Source organism: Musa acuminata, chromosome BXJ2-7 (genome assembly GCF_036884655.1).
Source record: "Musa acuminata AAA Group cultivar baxijiao chromosome BXJ2-7, Cavendish_Baxijiao_AAA, whole genome shotgun sequence".
In the NCBI taxonomy this organism is placed as follows: Eukaryota; Viridiplantae; Streptophyta; class Magnoliopsida; order Zingiberales; family Musaceae; genus Musa; species Musa acuminata.
This window is the reverse complement of record NC_088344.1, coordinates 29,261,071-29,273,722: the sequence shown is the minus strand read 5'-3', so window position 1 is coordinate 29,273,722 and position 12,652 is coordinate 29,261,071. Positions and strand designations below refer to the sequence as shown.

Genomic DNA, 12,652 nt, shown 5'->3' with positions numbered 1-12,652 from the left:
GTAATGCTAGTCAAATTTGATTTTGTTTACAGAATATCGATCAAAATATGTACTTGTTGCTCTAATCTTTGCGAATCTTATTGTATTTACACCTATGCTCATCAGGGTAAAGATTTGAACAAAATAATAATAATAATAATAATAATAATAACAATAATAATAATTCCTTTTATTGCTGTGATGTCAGTTATGAGTGACATTGTTATAAAACGTCACTTAAAAAAGCTAATTTCATTATTGAAACGATTAAAGTAACCACCAACGACTCTAGATTTAGCATGAATACCTTAATGTTCTTAAAATATCTTGTTATTAGAAAAAACTGATGACTTAACAAAAAAGATTGGGTTCCTATTGCAGAACATCTTATTTTTAATTTTCATCGTGGGCATCCCGCATCCATAATTTACTAGTAACTTTTAAATAAATATTTAAAATAAATAGTAGTGAAAAATTGAGACGCTATGATATAAAAGTTATAAAACAGTTTTTTTTTTCATTAAATCATGGGTAATTGTCCGGGAAAATATTCTTTTTATGGATTTCTTTTTGGATGTTATCTTCTTTTCATAATTTTCAAACAGTCGTCTCCTATTTAAAAAAAATCTCTAAAAAATTATCATATATTTTTACGCCCAAATTCAAAAATAAAATTCTTGTCAACTATTCATGGTGTTTTTTGTTTTAAAAATATATATAATATTTTTTAAAAAAATTACATAGTGTTTTTATTTTAAAAATATTATAACATTAATGTTTAGTTAAAAACACATCATACATTTTTGTACCACAGTGCTTTTAAAATACTACACAGTGTTTTATGGATAAAAATTACTAAATAAAATATCGTAAACAGTTTATGAAATTTTTTTTTAGATTGAGACAAAAAAAAATGATAACCTTTTGAAAGGATAATTTTAAAATATTAGAAATAGGAGGTGACTGTTTGATAAAAATGAAAAGATGTACCATCTAACAAAAATAATAATAAAAAAAATATTTTTTTTCTTGAACAATCACCCGTAAATTATTAAAGGAATATAATTTTTTCATACCATCACTTAAATTGATGATCATCAAAACTTTCTATTTTTACTTGTATTTGCATCAACTAATCATTTAATCCTACCTTATTGATCGATCGTCATGGTCTGCGCCAGCTGTAATGCTTCAGTGAGGTATCAATCTATGCGTTCTTTAATACACCTAAAACCACACCTCATTCCCCCATCGACCCCGGAAACACACCTACAGACAAGCAACTCCAAAGGTTCGACTCCTCGCGAGGAGGTGAGGGCGAGAAGACAGTAGGAATCTCTCACCAGTAAAATACTGTCGATCACGGGAACTCTGTGGTAATGGACACGTATGGTCGTGAGATCCGAGGAGATGAACCTTACACGGCATACCCCATCGGCCATCAAACACTCCATTATTTAGTGCCTGACTCCATAACTCATCAGGATTTCCTTGGATACGCCTTACAGAGAACATGGACGCCAATGTGAGGATCGAGGTGACCCGCTTTGAAAGCAGGGGGGGTACGTGTTCACATCTCCGCGACTACAGCAGAGACGTGGTCCATCCGCGCGCTAAGTCACATTATAGGCGTCAAGATCTGGACTCGCTGATGGGCCCGTGGATCGTTCATCTTTCATCGTCACTCTTTCTAAAGGCCAACTCTTTTCCTGATGGGTTCACGGCCCCCCCCCCCCCCCCCTTCCCATGAATGGACCAGTGCGCTCCATAATTGCGTCGGCAAGGATTAATATAATTAGGAATAACGCTTCGAAAAAGTGCATCAGTATGCGTAATGTCCTTCTAATGCACGAACCCATAATGGATGATGATGACCCATACCCATGTTGTGATCGAAGGAAGACGATGCCGACCATTAATTATGTTCATGTGGGGTTTGTGAGGCCACGTGTTTCCCTCCGGCTGTGTGGCCCCTCACGTGGGTCACCAGCCCACTATTTGCTCACTCTCTCCCCTCTCTACCCCGCTCGTGTGCGCGTAGGTTTTCTTCTGTTTATCTGAGTTGGTTGATTAGTTCTTAACGCTTCCAAGTCGACCGACCGACCGACCGACCGACCGCTTCCCCTTTAAAACCGCCCTCCCTCCTTCCCTCGTTTCCCTCCCAAGAACACTACCGATTCACGAGAATTGAAAGGAAACGAAACAAGGCAAAGCAATAGAGATTTGGGGAAGAGAAAGCGTACCGGGTGAAACGAACGAGATGGTCTCCGGATTCCGCCGCTCCGTTTCCCTGCCGGGATCTACCCCGAGCGGCAGCCCCGCCGGACGCCGCTGCGAGAAGCCTCACCACCTGCGCTCCGCCAGCCTTCCCTGCCGCTCCCACCCCGCCATCTCCCACCTCCTCGACCAGATCCGCTCCTTGTCGGACTTGGGAATTCGCTGTTCCCCCGCCTCCGGGCTCGACCGGATCGATCGCCTTCTATCCGCCCTCGATGACATACTCCGCCTCCCGCAGGCACAGGATCCCCTCCGCCGCGGCCCCGCCTGGGCAGACCGCCTCCTCGACGGTTTCCTCCGCCTTGCCGACGCCCACGGCTCCTTCCGCTCCGCTGTCGTCGCCCTCGAGCAGCACAATGCGGAGGCCCGCGCCGCGATCCGCCGCCGCGACCCCGTGCGGCTAGGCTCCGCTGCTCGGTCCCATCGTCGGGCGGAGAAGGAGCTCATCCGGCTCGCCACGGCCGTCAAGGATCTCGCCAGATGTCCGCCGCTCATCTGCTCGGACGCGGCCGAGGCCGAGGTCGCCGGGATCGTCGCGGAGGCGATGGCGGCAACTGCGGCCACGTCGGCGGCGGTTTTCTTGGGGATCGCGGCAGCCTCATCGGCGGTGGCCGGATCAATGTCGAAGGGCTCATGGACGGCGTGGCCGTCAAGGAGGCAATCGAAGAAGGGAAGCGAGGAAGCGGAGATGGCAGCGATGGAGGAGTGCATGGAGGGATTGGAGGAAGGAAGCGGGAGGGTATTCAGGAGTTCGGTGAACATTAGAGTGGCGCTTCTCAACATACTCACTCCCTCGCTGTAGAATGTGGAGACAAATGAGAGATCTGTACAGTGATGATCATAGAAGAATTTTGATTTTTATTATCCTTTTCCTCCGGCAGGCATGTATGCGTGTTTGATTCGTTTGTATAAACCGCTTTTGCGTAACGAATAACCCTTATCAAACACAACCACCTGTGCGTAGCCAAACCATAAATCGTTGATTCCAAGGTAACAAATGGGCCGTAGATGTCTAAGCCCCACACACATCTCTGGTGAAACATTATTGATAAGAAGTTTTATGGTACTTACTAAATTGGCTCCTGTAGCAGAGCAATTCTAGTTCCGGCCGGTTGCACATTTCATCGATCACCTCGCGGGCGACGGAATCCCCAGAAAGGTGCCAATGCGGCTGCGGAAAAAGTAGGCTAAACCGGAGGACCTCCGCGTGAGTCCACGCGAGCGATGACAGAGGCCACATCTGAGGCACGTTTGCTTGCTGCCCCCCAAGGAATCCATTGTAGAAGCGAGCGTCGAGGGGACATCAGGAATCCCAGAGTAGAATCATGCACACATTTGCAAGGGTCGAAGAGCACACTCCACCTGTCGTGTCCCCTTTTGTTTTATTGATTGCCTTTCTCCTCTCCAAATTGCTATCCTCTAATTGCATCGTGTCCTCACGTTTTAGATATATGAGAAAGTACGTCACCCTCTAATTGCACGTTAAATCAATTAATGAATAAGAAAGAGGCATTTTAGAGGTCACGATATCAATGTTACAACCAAGTCACCAATCTCGTCTTTCTTTCTCTTATCATATGGCTGTCTTCTCTCATGTACTAAAATTCTTTAATATCAAGAGGGGAGGTCACGCCAACGTGCATCAAGCAGTCGGACACAAATGAAAACCAAATAAAATTTTCATTTTGATCGAACACAGCGTATTGCTCACCATTGAAAAGCTGTCAATGATTACAGATAACGAAGTCTTGCAATCATCACTGATTAGGTTCCAATAACCAAATCAACTAAAACACAGCGAGCGTGTGATGTTGCTTGCAACAATTGATACAATAATAATTTTATTTTCTGTACCTTTTACCATCTTCCTTCTAATGCATTATAGGATTGGTATGATCAACAAATCGATTGGGTATATGAAGTATTCTAGTTCAAATATTCGCACCCAACTAATGGCATGGTAACCGTCTGTTAGTAGTAGTAATGTGGAGCCACAATGATTGATGATATTATTTGGAATCTTTACAGCTCCCTCCTTCCGCTCCTACCGAGTTGAGTTGACTCACATCAAACCGCTACTATGTTGGATGGAAGCCACAAGTTTATTTTTGGTTCCCACGTGTACCGACCCACGTTGTGCTCCCTCCGCGCCCACACTTACCACATGAGATGTCGCTTTCCGGCTCTCGGACGGTCGTGTGCGCGTCGGTTTTCGTCCGATTTCTTTAATCCCAATTCACTTGGAACGCGCTCGCTCTCCCCTTTATAAGAACTGCTTCCTCTCCTTCGTTCCCATCTCACGACACCCCATACCAGAAAGCCAAATAGAGAGAGTTGGGGAAAACGTACCCGAGAACAGGAAACGGCCGAGAGATGGTTTCCGGATTCCGCCGCTCCCTGTCACTGCCGGGCTCGAACCCGAGCGACAGACCCGCCAGCCGACGCTGCGACAAGCCCCAGCACTTGCGCTCCATCAGCCTCCCCTGCCGATCCCACCCAACCCTATCCCACCTCCTCGATCAGATCCGCTCCTGCCCGGAGTCCGGCCCTCGATCCCCCGCCTCGGGGCTCGGCCGGATCGACCGCCTCCTCTCCGCCCTCGATGACCTCCTCCGCCTCCCGCAGACCCAGGACGCTCTCCGCCGCCGCCCCGCCTGGGCCGATCGCGTTCTCGATGGCTTCCTCCGCCTCGCCGACGCCCACGGCTCCTTCCGCTCCGCTGTCGTCGCCGTAGAGCAGCACCACGCGGAGTCCCGCGCGGCGATCCGGCGGCGCGACCCCGTGCGGTTAGACTCCGCCGCTCGATCCCATCGTCGGGCGGAGAAGGAGCTCATCCGGCTCGCCACGGCCATCAAGGATCTCGCCAGATCTCCTCCTCTCATCTGCTCCGACGCGGCCGAGGCCGAGGTCGCCGGGATCGTCGCGGATGTGATGGCGGCAGCCGCGGCCACGTCGACGGCGGTTTTCTTGGGGATCGCGGCAGCCTCGTCGTCGGTGGCCGGCTCATGCTCCAAAAGCTCATGGACGGCATGGCCGTCGAGGAGGCCATCGAAGAAGGGAAGCGAGGAAGCGGAAATGGCAGCGATGGAGGCGTTGGAGGAGCGCATGGAGGGATTGGAGGAAGGAAGCGGGAGGGTGTTCAGGAGTTTGGTGAACATTAGAGTCTCGCTTCTCAACATACTCACTCCCTCGCTATAGGTTTTGGAGCCAAACGCAAAATTTGAAGCCAAATGAGAAAGTGTATAGTGTACAAATAATCATCATAAAATGCAGAACAAAAAGAAATGAAGTCTTCCTCTGTTTTTTGGAAACAGTGTTCGAATCTGTCATTACACTAATTAGAGATGAACGTTGTGCACATTTTGAATATGTCTGTCGGTGGATCCAATTTTTTGTAATTTTATGGGGTTAAAAAATAAATTTATTTCAATAAATATTTGATATTTAATATAAAATATAAAGATAAATTTTATGATGCAGAATAAAAAGGTTAAAAAGATAGTAAGTTCAGGTAACGAGTTGATGCCACTCGGGTAGCTCTATAGTGTTTATAATCATCACGATAAAGATAAGATCATTGAAAAATAAATTATTTAGACCGTTATTTAAGGTGATTTTATAATATATGATTTGATGAGTTTATATAATAAGTTTATACCAGCAATATCATAGAGATTAATATGTTGATAAGGGGGACGTGCAAGTGGGTGTTGATTTACAATTAGGAAGCACATGCAGCCATTTCATTCATGTAAGGCACACACGTTGGATTCGAAAGCATTCTACAATTGAGTCGATAATGGTTACCCAATGCACATATGGTCAAAGGGCACAGGTTGGCTTCTAACCTATTAAGACAATAGTTTCTCTCGATATAATCCGCACCTTCTAATAATTAGGATGAGTTGGCAGTAATCAAGCTCACATGGCCAACTATGAGCCAATTTAGGTTAGTTTAGTAGCAACTTGTTGTAGAAAGACAAACTTCATGGGCCAAATGTTGACCACACTGTGGTAACCTAGGTATATTTGACCTACTTAAATTAAATTCGAATATGCTATAATTTTATGGATATCGGATGAATTAGGATAAAATTATAAATATTTACGAGATTAAATTTGGGTTCTTGGTTAATTCCCCTATTACAATTGAGATAGAGTTTTAAGACCATATCATTTATTATAAAGCTTACTATTCACACCTCATCTCTTTTTTTTACTATTGACAATCTTTTATTATCGATAACCATTTTTTAAAAAATAAAATATTATTTTATTATTTATAGTATCAATATTATCTTTTATTTTTTTCTTATTTCATCACATCAATGTTGCTTGATGTTGTTTGATCTCACTCACCACTCCCTGATTGTCATCCGCTAAAAAAGAAGAAGAAGAGAAAAAAATAGTAGATATTTACATTCATACACAAATAAAAGGATAATTTAAAAATATTAAAAAAATTCAAAATAGAATTGTAAATTGTAAAAAGGAGATTATAAATAGCAATCTCCTTTCTTATTGAAAAAGTTGGTTTTTTTAAATACCCTTTTCTTCCTAGAGTTTTTGATTTTTTTTTTTATTGCTCACCAATACCCAAAATATCTAAGTATTGTTGGATTTGAGTCGGAAATTTAATTCAAGTATCTAAGTATCAATTGGACTCAAGTGTTTGAGTTATTATTGAATGATAATGGCAACAAATGATTCTTTAAAGGCATCCCATTGTGATTTGTGAGTGGTGAACATAGTGGGTCCTAAATGGATATTTTGTTCATGGACAGTTGATGGTTCTGCCAATTAGGCCCATTGGTCCAACTTATGAGAGAGAGAGAGTCTATGTCTTTCTTACTCTACTAACTTTGGAGTTCATGTTGATCCCCCTCCCTTGTCTGAAAAGTTTTCTTTCCAAGAGAAAAAAATAACATATTACAGATAGTTCTCTGCTCATGCAAGCACAAGAGCTTTAAAAAAAACAACAAAAGGATGTCAGTCCGCCCTCTAAATCCGATCAGATTTGTACTCTTTAACAAATGAGACAAGCCAATAACACATGTTAATTAATCTCTCTAAAAATATGCAAAATCTCTCAAAGAGAAGCAAGAAGAAACCAAGGAAGGGGTTCCTCCTTGTTCAAAGCTTTTATATATAATCTATTTCTCATCAAAGTCAATCATCATCGATGAATTTGTAGTTAGCAAGAAGAAGACAGTGAGCATCTGTCATTCCTTTGAAATAAAAAAAAATTAACACTTTCGAGCTTTGACGTGATCCATTGTCAAGAAGACAATGATCCATTTCTATCCTGCATAATATTTGATCGAATCATTCATTATCTAGCAGCTTAAATTTATTCTCAATTTTCTAATAAGCTGCTCTATTCCTTTCTCTCACTCTCGTGTTGCGTATTTATTTCGTGACGTTTGATTACTCTTTGCGAAAAGAGGCGACACTCCACGGCCAATAGATGAAGGCCACGTTGCCTTAGCCTTCGCCGCAGTCGTGGAAATGGATTCTTTACTATTTGCGTAAAGAGGCGACACTCCACAGCCAATAGATGAAGGCCACGTTGCCTTAGCCTTCGCCACAGTCGTGGAAATGGATTCTTCCCATTGGGGGCCTCGTCTCACCCCGAAACTGTGGTCACCGAGTTGACTCGCCAACCGCATCACACCCCTCGTCCCCAAGCTTGACGCTTCACGTGTTCCGACGGGAAGGTGTGCCAACGACGGGCCACTGGTGGTCCTTCCCGTCTCCATCTCCGCCGTCAATTGCTGTAATTTCTTGGTGAGATGATGATGGTAATGATGATGATGTAAGCAGGCAACGTATGACTTGAACTCCAAAAATTGATAGTGCCCGGTCTTATCTCAATCACTCCTAATTATATGTTCTATGTGAAGGTTGGGCTAATTATAAGTGGACAACAAAGGTCGACGGCAGTTTGGTTTGGGATGGCCGTCAATGGTACTAGCGAAGGTACGTCAGTAGGTAGCGCGTGACTTCGTATTATGTACACGGACCCGGCGTATAATGTACGCTACTGGGGACCACGACGCCTGTGGCGATGATTGCGCCGCTTCTGTCCCTCGTTGCCGACGCGCCTTGGAAACCCATACGGTACATGTGACGCCCTTCCGCTGTCGCTGTCTGATCCTGATTCAACGGCCGCTGATGACCGGCACAGGGTAGTAGCCGGCCCTTTTTCTTTTGTGTGTGGACCCCACCGGCGAGTAAGCTTTTAGATGTAGAAACCAATTAATGTATGTGTCTTGTGTATATCAAGTATGATAATCTTAATTTTAACCGATGAATATAATCAAATTTCTAATGAGTCAAGCAAATTAAATATCAAAATCTTGTCTTGGGGATTGCCGATTACCTTTAGAGTGCTCATACATCAGTGGTACTCTTTGAAAACGTGCAACCATTGATGAGAGGTCTGGATCTTCGAAGCATTGCAAGGGTCCTGAACCCCGCACGAATCTTGGAGCGGGCTTTTGATCCTGCACACGCCTCTCGGAGTTGGAGTGGACCCGAAGAACGTCGGGGAATGTCGTGGCGTCCCTCGGGCCGAACACGCGTCGGTCCCGGACGCACACCATCCCCACACGGGGCCCCGTCACGGCACGGGGCCTCCTGGGTGGGTCCCAGCGGGTGGTTCCAGGACGGGCTCTTTGTCCGCGTGTCTTAATCCTGCATAAATTGTTAGTACAACGTTTACGTATACAAGCAATAAGACGCCGTTTTGTTGTACGAGCAATACTAAGATAAAGATCCACAAATCGACAGACCGCTGTACCGGTTTGGATTCAAGACCACGGATCAAAAGGATCCGACCTTTCCTTACCAGCAATAATGGAGACGTTGATGCTCCTCTACTTTTTATGGGTAAGATGTTGATATCCTTCCACATGGGTAGGAAGAAAACACGGCTTATAAACCACAATAAATCATGTATTTAATGCAAATCTTGGCTTCTCCATTAATGAATGTTTCAATTGTTTTATTCTCAATATCATCATCATCATCGGTTGCAGTTTAAACAGTGTTTAAATGACTTGATGTGATCAGATTTTTTTTTGTTTTGGAAGGGGGAAATTTGAAGAGAACAGATCCGTGTCCAGGCATTTGGCATAAGGAAATGGCGTGAAGTCAACATTGCCATTTGTGTTTCATGCAGCATCTTATTTACTTTTCATTTAATTAGCATTGTTTATTAAGATATGCCTTTAGATAAGTAGTATTATCCTTTTGTACCGTGACTAAGAGAGAGAGAGAGAGAGAGAGAGAGAGAGAGAGAGAGAGAGTAGTTCCACTTGCCTCGTAAACACAGACTCCTTCTGTAGCCCTCTGCAACAAAATGTTCCTCTTGCCTCGTAAACACAGACTCCTTCTGTAGCCCTCAGCAACAATGTGGCAAGTGAATGATTCTGCTTTATTGAAGTGATACTCACTGCTCTCCGCTTCTAGTAATCACACAGCTGTGGCGTCCTGCATCGCTCTCCCCCCTTCTGCTAGGTTCCTTGCAGTCTCCCATGTAGCTTCTGCCTACTGCCCAAGGAGTTGATGAAGACAGGCACAAACACAGATCAATGGACAGGAAGCTGTGGAGGAAGGAGTGCAGTTGGGTGTGCAGGTTTCCGAGGGAGACCGACGGCTTACACGTGTGGGTGACCACGGCGGCACGATTGGCTTGTGCTAAACCCGAGACTTGGAAGACATGTATTCTACTGTGTATTTTAAGTTTGTCATGCTGTTCTCCACGTACGTGCTGTGTTCCTCTCTCTCTCTCTCTCTCTCTCTCTCGCACACTTCCTTTTTGTCATGGTGTGCAGGACGGTGGCAAGATAAAAAAGAGAGGGTCAGAAAAGGCTTATATATACTGCCTCTAATATCTTATCCGAGGCTTACTTTGAAGGCACGAGGGGCCAGGGGAAAGGATCTGGGGGAGGAAAAGAGAGGCGGGAGATGGAGGAGGTCAAGGTGGGAAATTCAAGGTTCAAGAGGATGTGCGTCTTCTGTGGGAGCAGCACAGGCAAGAGGCACTGTTACCAAGATGCTGCCGTGGAGCTCGGAAAGGAGCTGGTAAGTGGTCACCCTTTCCTTCTCTTCCTTCCTTCCTCCCTCTGCGTGCCGAGCGCATGCAGCTGCTGATGGAACTTGACTCGTGTTCGAGTTCAGGTGGCGAGGAAGGTCGATCTGGTGTATGGAGGCGGCAGCGTGGGGCTGATGGGTCTCGTCTCTGAAGCTGTTCATTCTGGTGGCGGCCATGTCATCGGGTCAGCACAGACTTGCAACTCTCTCGATCTCTCTCGCACCCAACATTGCTTCTCTGACGTGTCCTCTCATCTTACAGGATCATCCCGAGGACACTGATGTCCAAGGAGGTCGTCATGCTTGCTTCAATCTCACTTTCGTCACCTTGCTAGCCTCCATGCCTGTATTAACTGTTTCTGGCGTTTGCATGTGGATCAGATTACAGGGGAGACGTTCGGGGAGGTGAAGCCGGTGGCCAGCATGCACCAGCGCAAGGCCGAAATGGCCCGCCACTCCGACGCCTTCATCGCCCTGCCCGGTCCGACCTTTCCCCATCCAAGTCCTTTCGCTTACCCACCACTGTCGGGTCTTATCTCACTCCATCTCCGTCGTCCTTTAGGTGGGTATGGAACCCTGGAGGAGCTGCTGGAGGTCATCACCTGGGCGCAGCTCGGCATCCACAACAAGCCTGTAAGCCCTCTCCATTGATCCAAACCCCCCCTCCCCACCATTATTACTTCCATGACAAAGCTCGGCGACTGTGCTGGTGAAGGTGGGATTGCTCAACGTGGATGGTTACTACAACTCCCTGCTCGCCTTCATCGACAAGGCCGTGGAGGATGGCTTCATCCAGCCATATCAGCGCCACATCTTCGTCTCCGCCCCCAACGCCAAGGACCTCGTCCAAAAGCTCGAGGTACTGTTGCAGTACATCTCTAGCTCTCGCTCTTTGTATTGTTCTCATGTGAACCTCCATTTAGGTGGGTCTGTGTGTCTCATTCCCTACTCCTTTACGTCCTCGATCTTGACACCACCTGTCGAAGCAGGAATACGTACCCGTGGAGGACGCCGTAGCCGCCAAACTCAGCTGGGAGATGGAGCAGATGGGACTAAACTCCACCCTGCACGCCGAGATCGCTCGGTAGTGTTTTGGGCCCTTCGCTATGCCTGTATTCGTCGCCATATATTTTCTCTTACGGCTGTAATTGTATGTATGCAGTACTGCTTCTAACTCAGGAAAACATCAGCTTTATGATGAATCGTCTTCTCGATGTCTTCGCTGTGCTCTGTGTGGGTCAACGTAGGGATAGGGTTTACCTTCGTCGCTGTACAGCCATTGAGTAGCCATCCTCGAAAGAAAAAGCCGGCCTTCGTGTAGCTTTTGGCGCACTGTGGTGCGCCGTGTGGGACATGGAAGGCAACGAGTGTTACTCGATGGCTGGGGGTTGATGATTGTGAGATTAAAAGGGAGGCCCTTCCATTGTCTGCAGCAACAGGATAAGCTCATCAGGGTGGACGTCTCGTCCCTGTTCTCCACAGCACAAGGGGAGTGAGAGGGGGCGCCCACTGCCTGTACCAGTTCTACGTGCGGTAGTAGTCCATCCAGTTGGGCAAGATTCCTTGGTGTGAGGCTCGGCAACAGTGGCCGATCCAACAAAGCCTGGGCCACTCACTCACCATGAGCAATTAATTCCAGGATCCTTACTGTGTGTGTGGTTCTTTTGAACAGTCTCTCGCTTTGAGTTCTACGTCGGGTTAATGATTGCCGGAGGATGTGACTAGAGTTACGCAAATGATGATGGCCAAAAGGGCAATGGCAATGCGAAGGTATTGGGTTTGTTTATGATATTTTGTAGAGGTTTCCTATGGTCGGTCGTTTGAGGCCAAAAACAAATGTTAAGAGAGAAATAAAGTGAAATAGACAAAATTAAAGATAAACCAGGGTTCATGGCTCACTGCTGCTCCATGACATATACTAACCAAGAAATCAGAATAATCGTGGAGTATATGGTATCAGTATTAGCAACATCAAAAATTTATTATGACGCAGAATCATTCTTATTCATCTTTTATTTAAATAAAACTAACAGGTCATAAGTTGCCACATTAATTTTTTAGTTTATTTAAGAAAAAAAATTAAATTATGATTGTGATTGAAAATTTCAAATCCTCGTGAAAGATTTTACGAAAGTTGATCTCTACAAAAATGAAAGCATATGAATCAAGAATATTATCTTCGAAGATCAAATCATATATATGATTTGATGTAATTATAAGTAGTTTAGTTTTATATATATTTTTTCTTTCTATACTTAGGGTGTAAAAATAAGCTATATAACATTGCAATATATCGATG

General features: G+C 45.2%; 3 protein-coding genes across 4 annotated transcripts; all 3 read left to right on the top strand.

Moving 5' to 3' along the window:
* Positions 1 to 2,239: 2,239 nt before the first annotated feature.
* On the top strand, positions 2,240 to 3,058 carry LOC135616383 (uncharacterized). The gene has a single exon (XM_065115570.1). The coding sequence runs from the start codon at positions 2,240 to 2,242 to the stop codon at positions 3,056 to 3,058; it is 819 nt and encodes a 272-aa protein (XP_064971642.1).
* Positions 3,059 to 4,629: 1,571 nt separating this feature from the next.
* Positions 4,630 to 5,454, top strand: LOC103973369 (uncharacterized). Its single transcript, XM_009387918.2, has one exon. The coding sequence runs from the start codon at positions 4,630 to 4,632 to the stop codon at positions 5,452 to 5,454; it is 825 nt and encodes a 274-aa protein (XP_009386193.2).
* Positions 5,455 to 10,186: 4,732 nt separating this feature from the next.
* LOC103973347 (cytokinin riboside 5'-monophosphate phosphoribohydrolase LOG1-like) lies at positions 10,187 to 12,251 on the top strand. Of its 2 annotated transcripts, none has more exons than XR_010488772.1 (8): positions 10,187 to 10,344; positions 10,441 to 10,538; positions 10,616 to 10,646; positions 10,735 to 10,834; positions 10,916 to 10,986; positions 11,069 to 11,212; positions 11,277 to 11,437; positions 11,516 to 11,555. XR_010488772.1 is itself a non-coding variant. In XM_065117810.1 (8 exons), the coding sequence occupies exons 1-8, from the start codon at positions 10,228 to 10,230 to the stop codon at positions 11,598 to 11,600; spliced, it is 741 nt and encodes a 246-aa protein (XP_064973882.1). In that variant the 5' UTR covers positions 10,187 to 10,227; the 3' UTR covers positions 11,601 to 12,251. The 2 variants fall into 2 exon arrangements, 1 of the variants encoding a protein (XP_064973882.1); XM_065117810.1 differs by having other exon boundaries at positions 11,343 to 11,437; positions 11,516 to 12,251.
* The last annotated feature ends 401 nt before the right edge of the window (positions 12,252 to 12,652 follow it).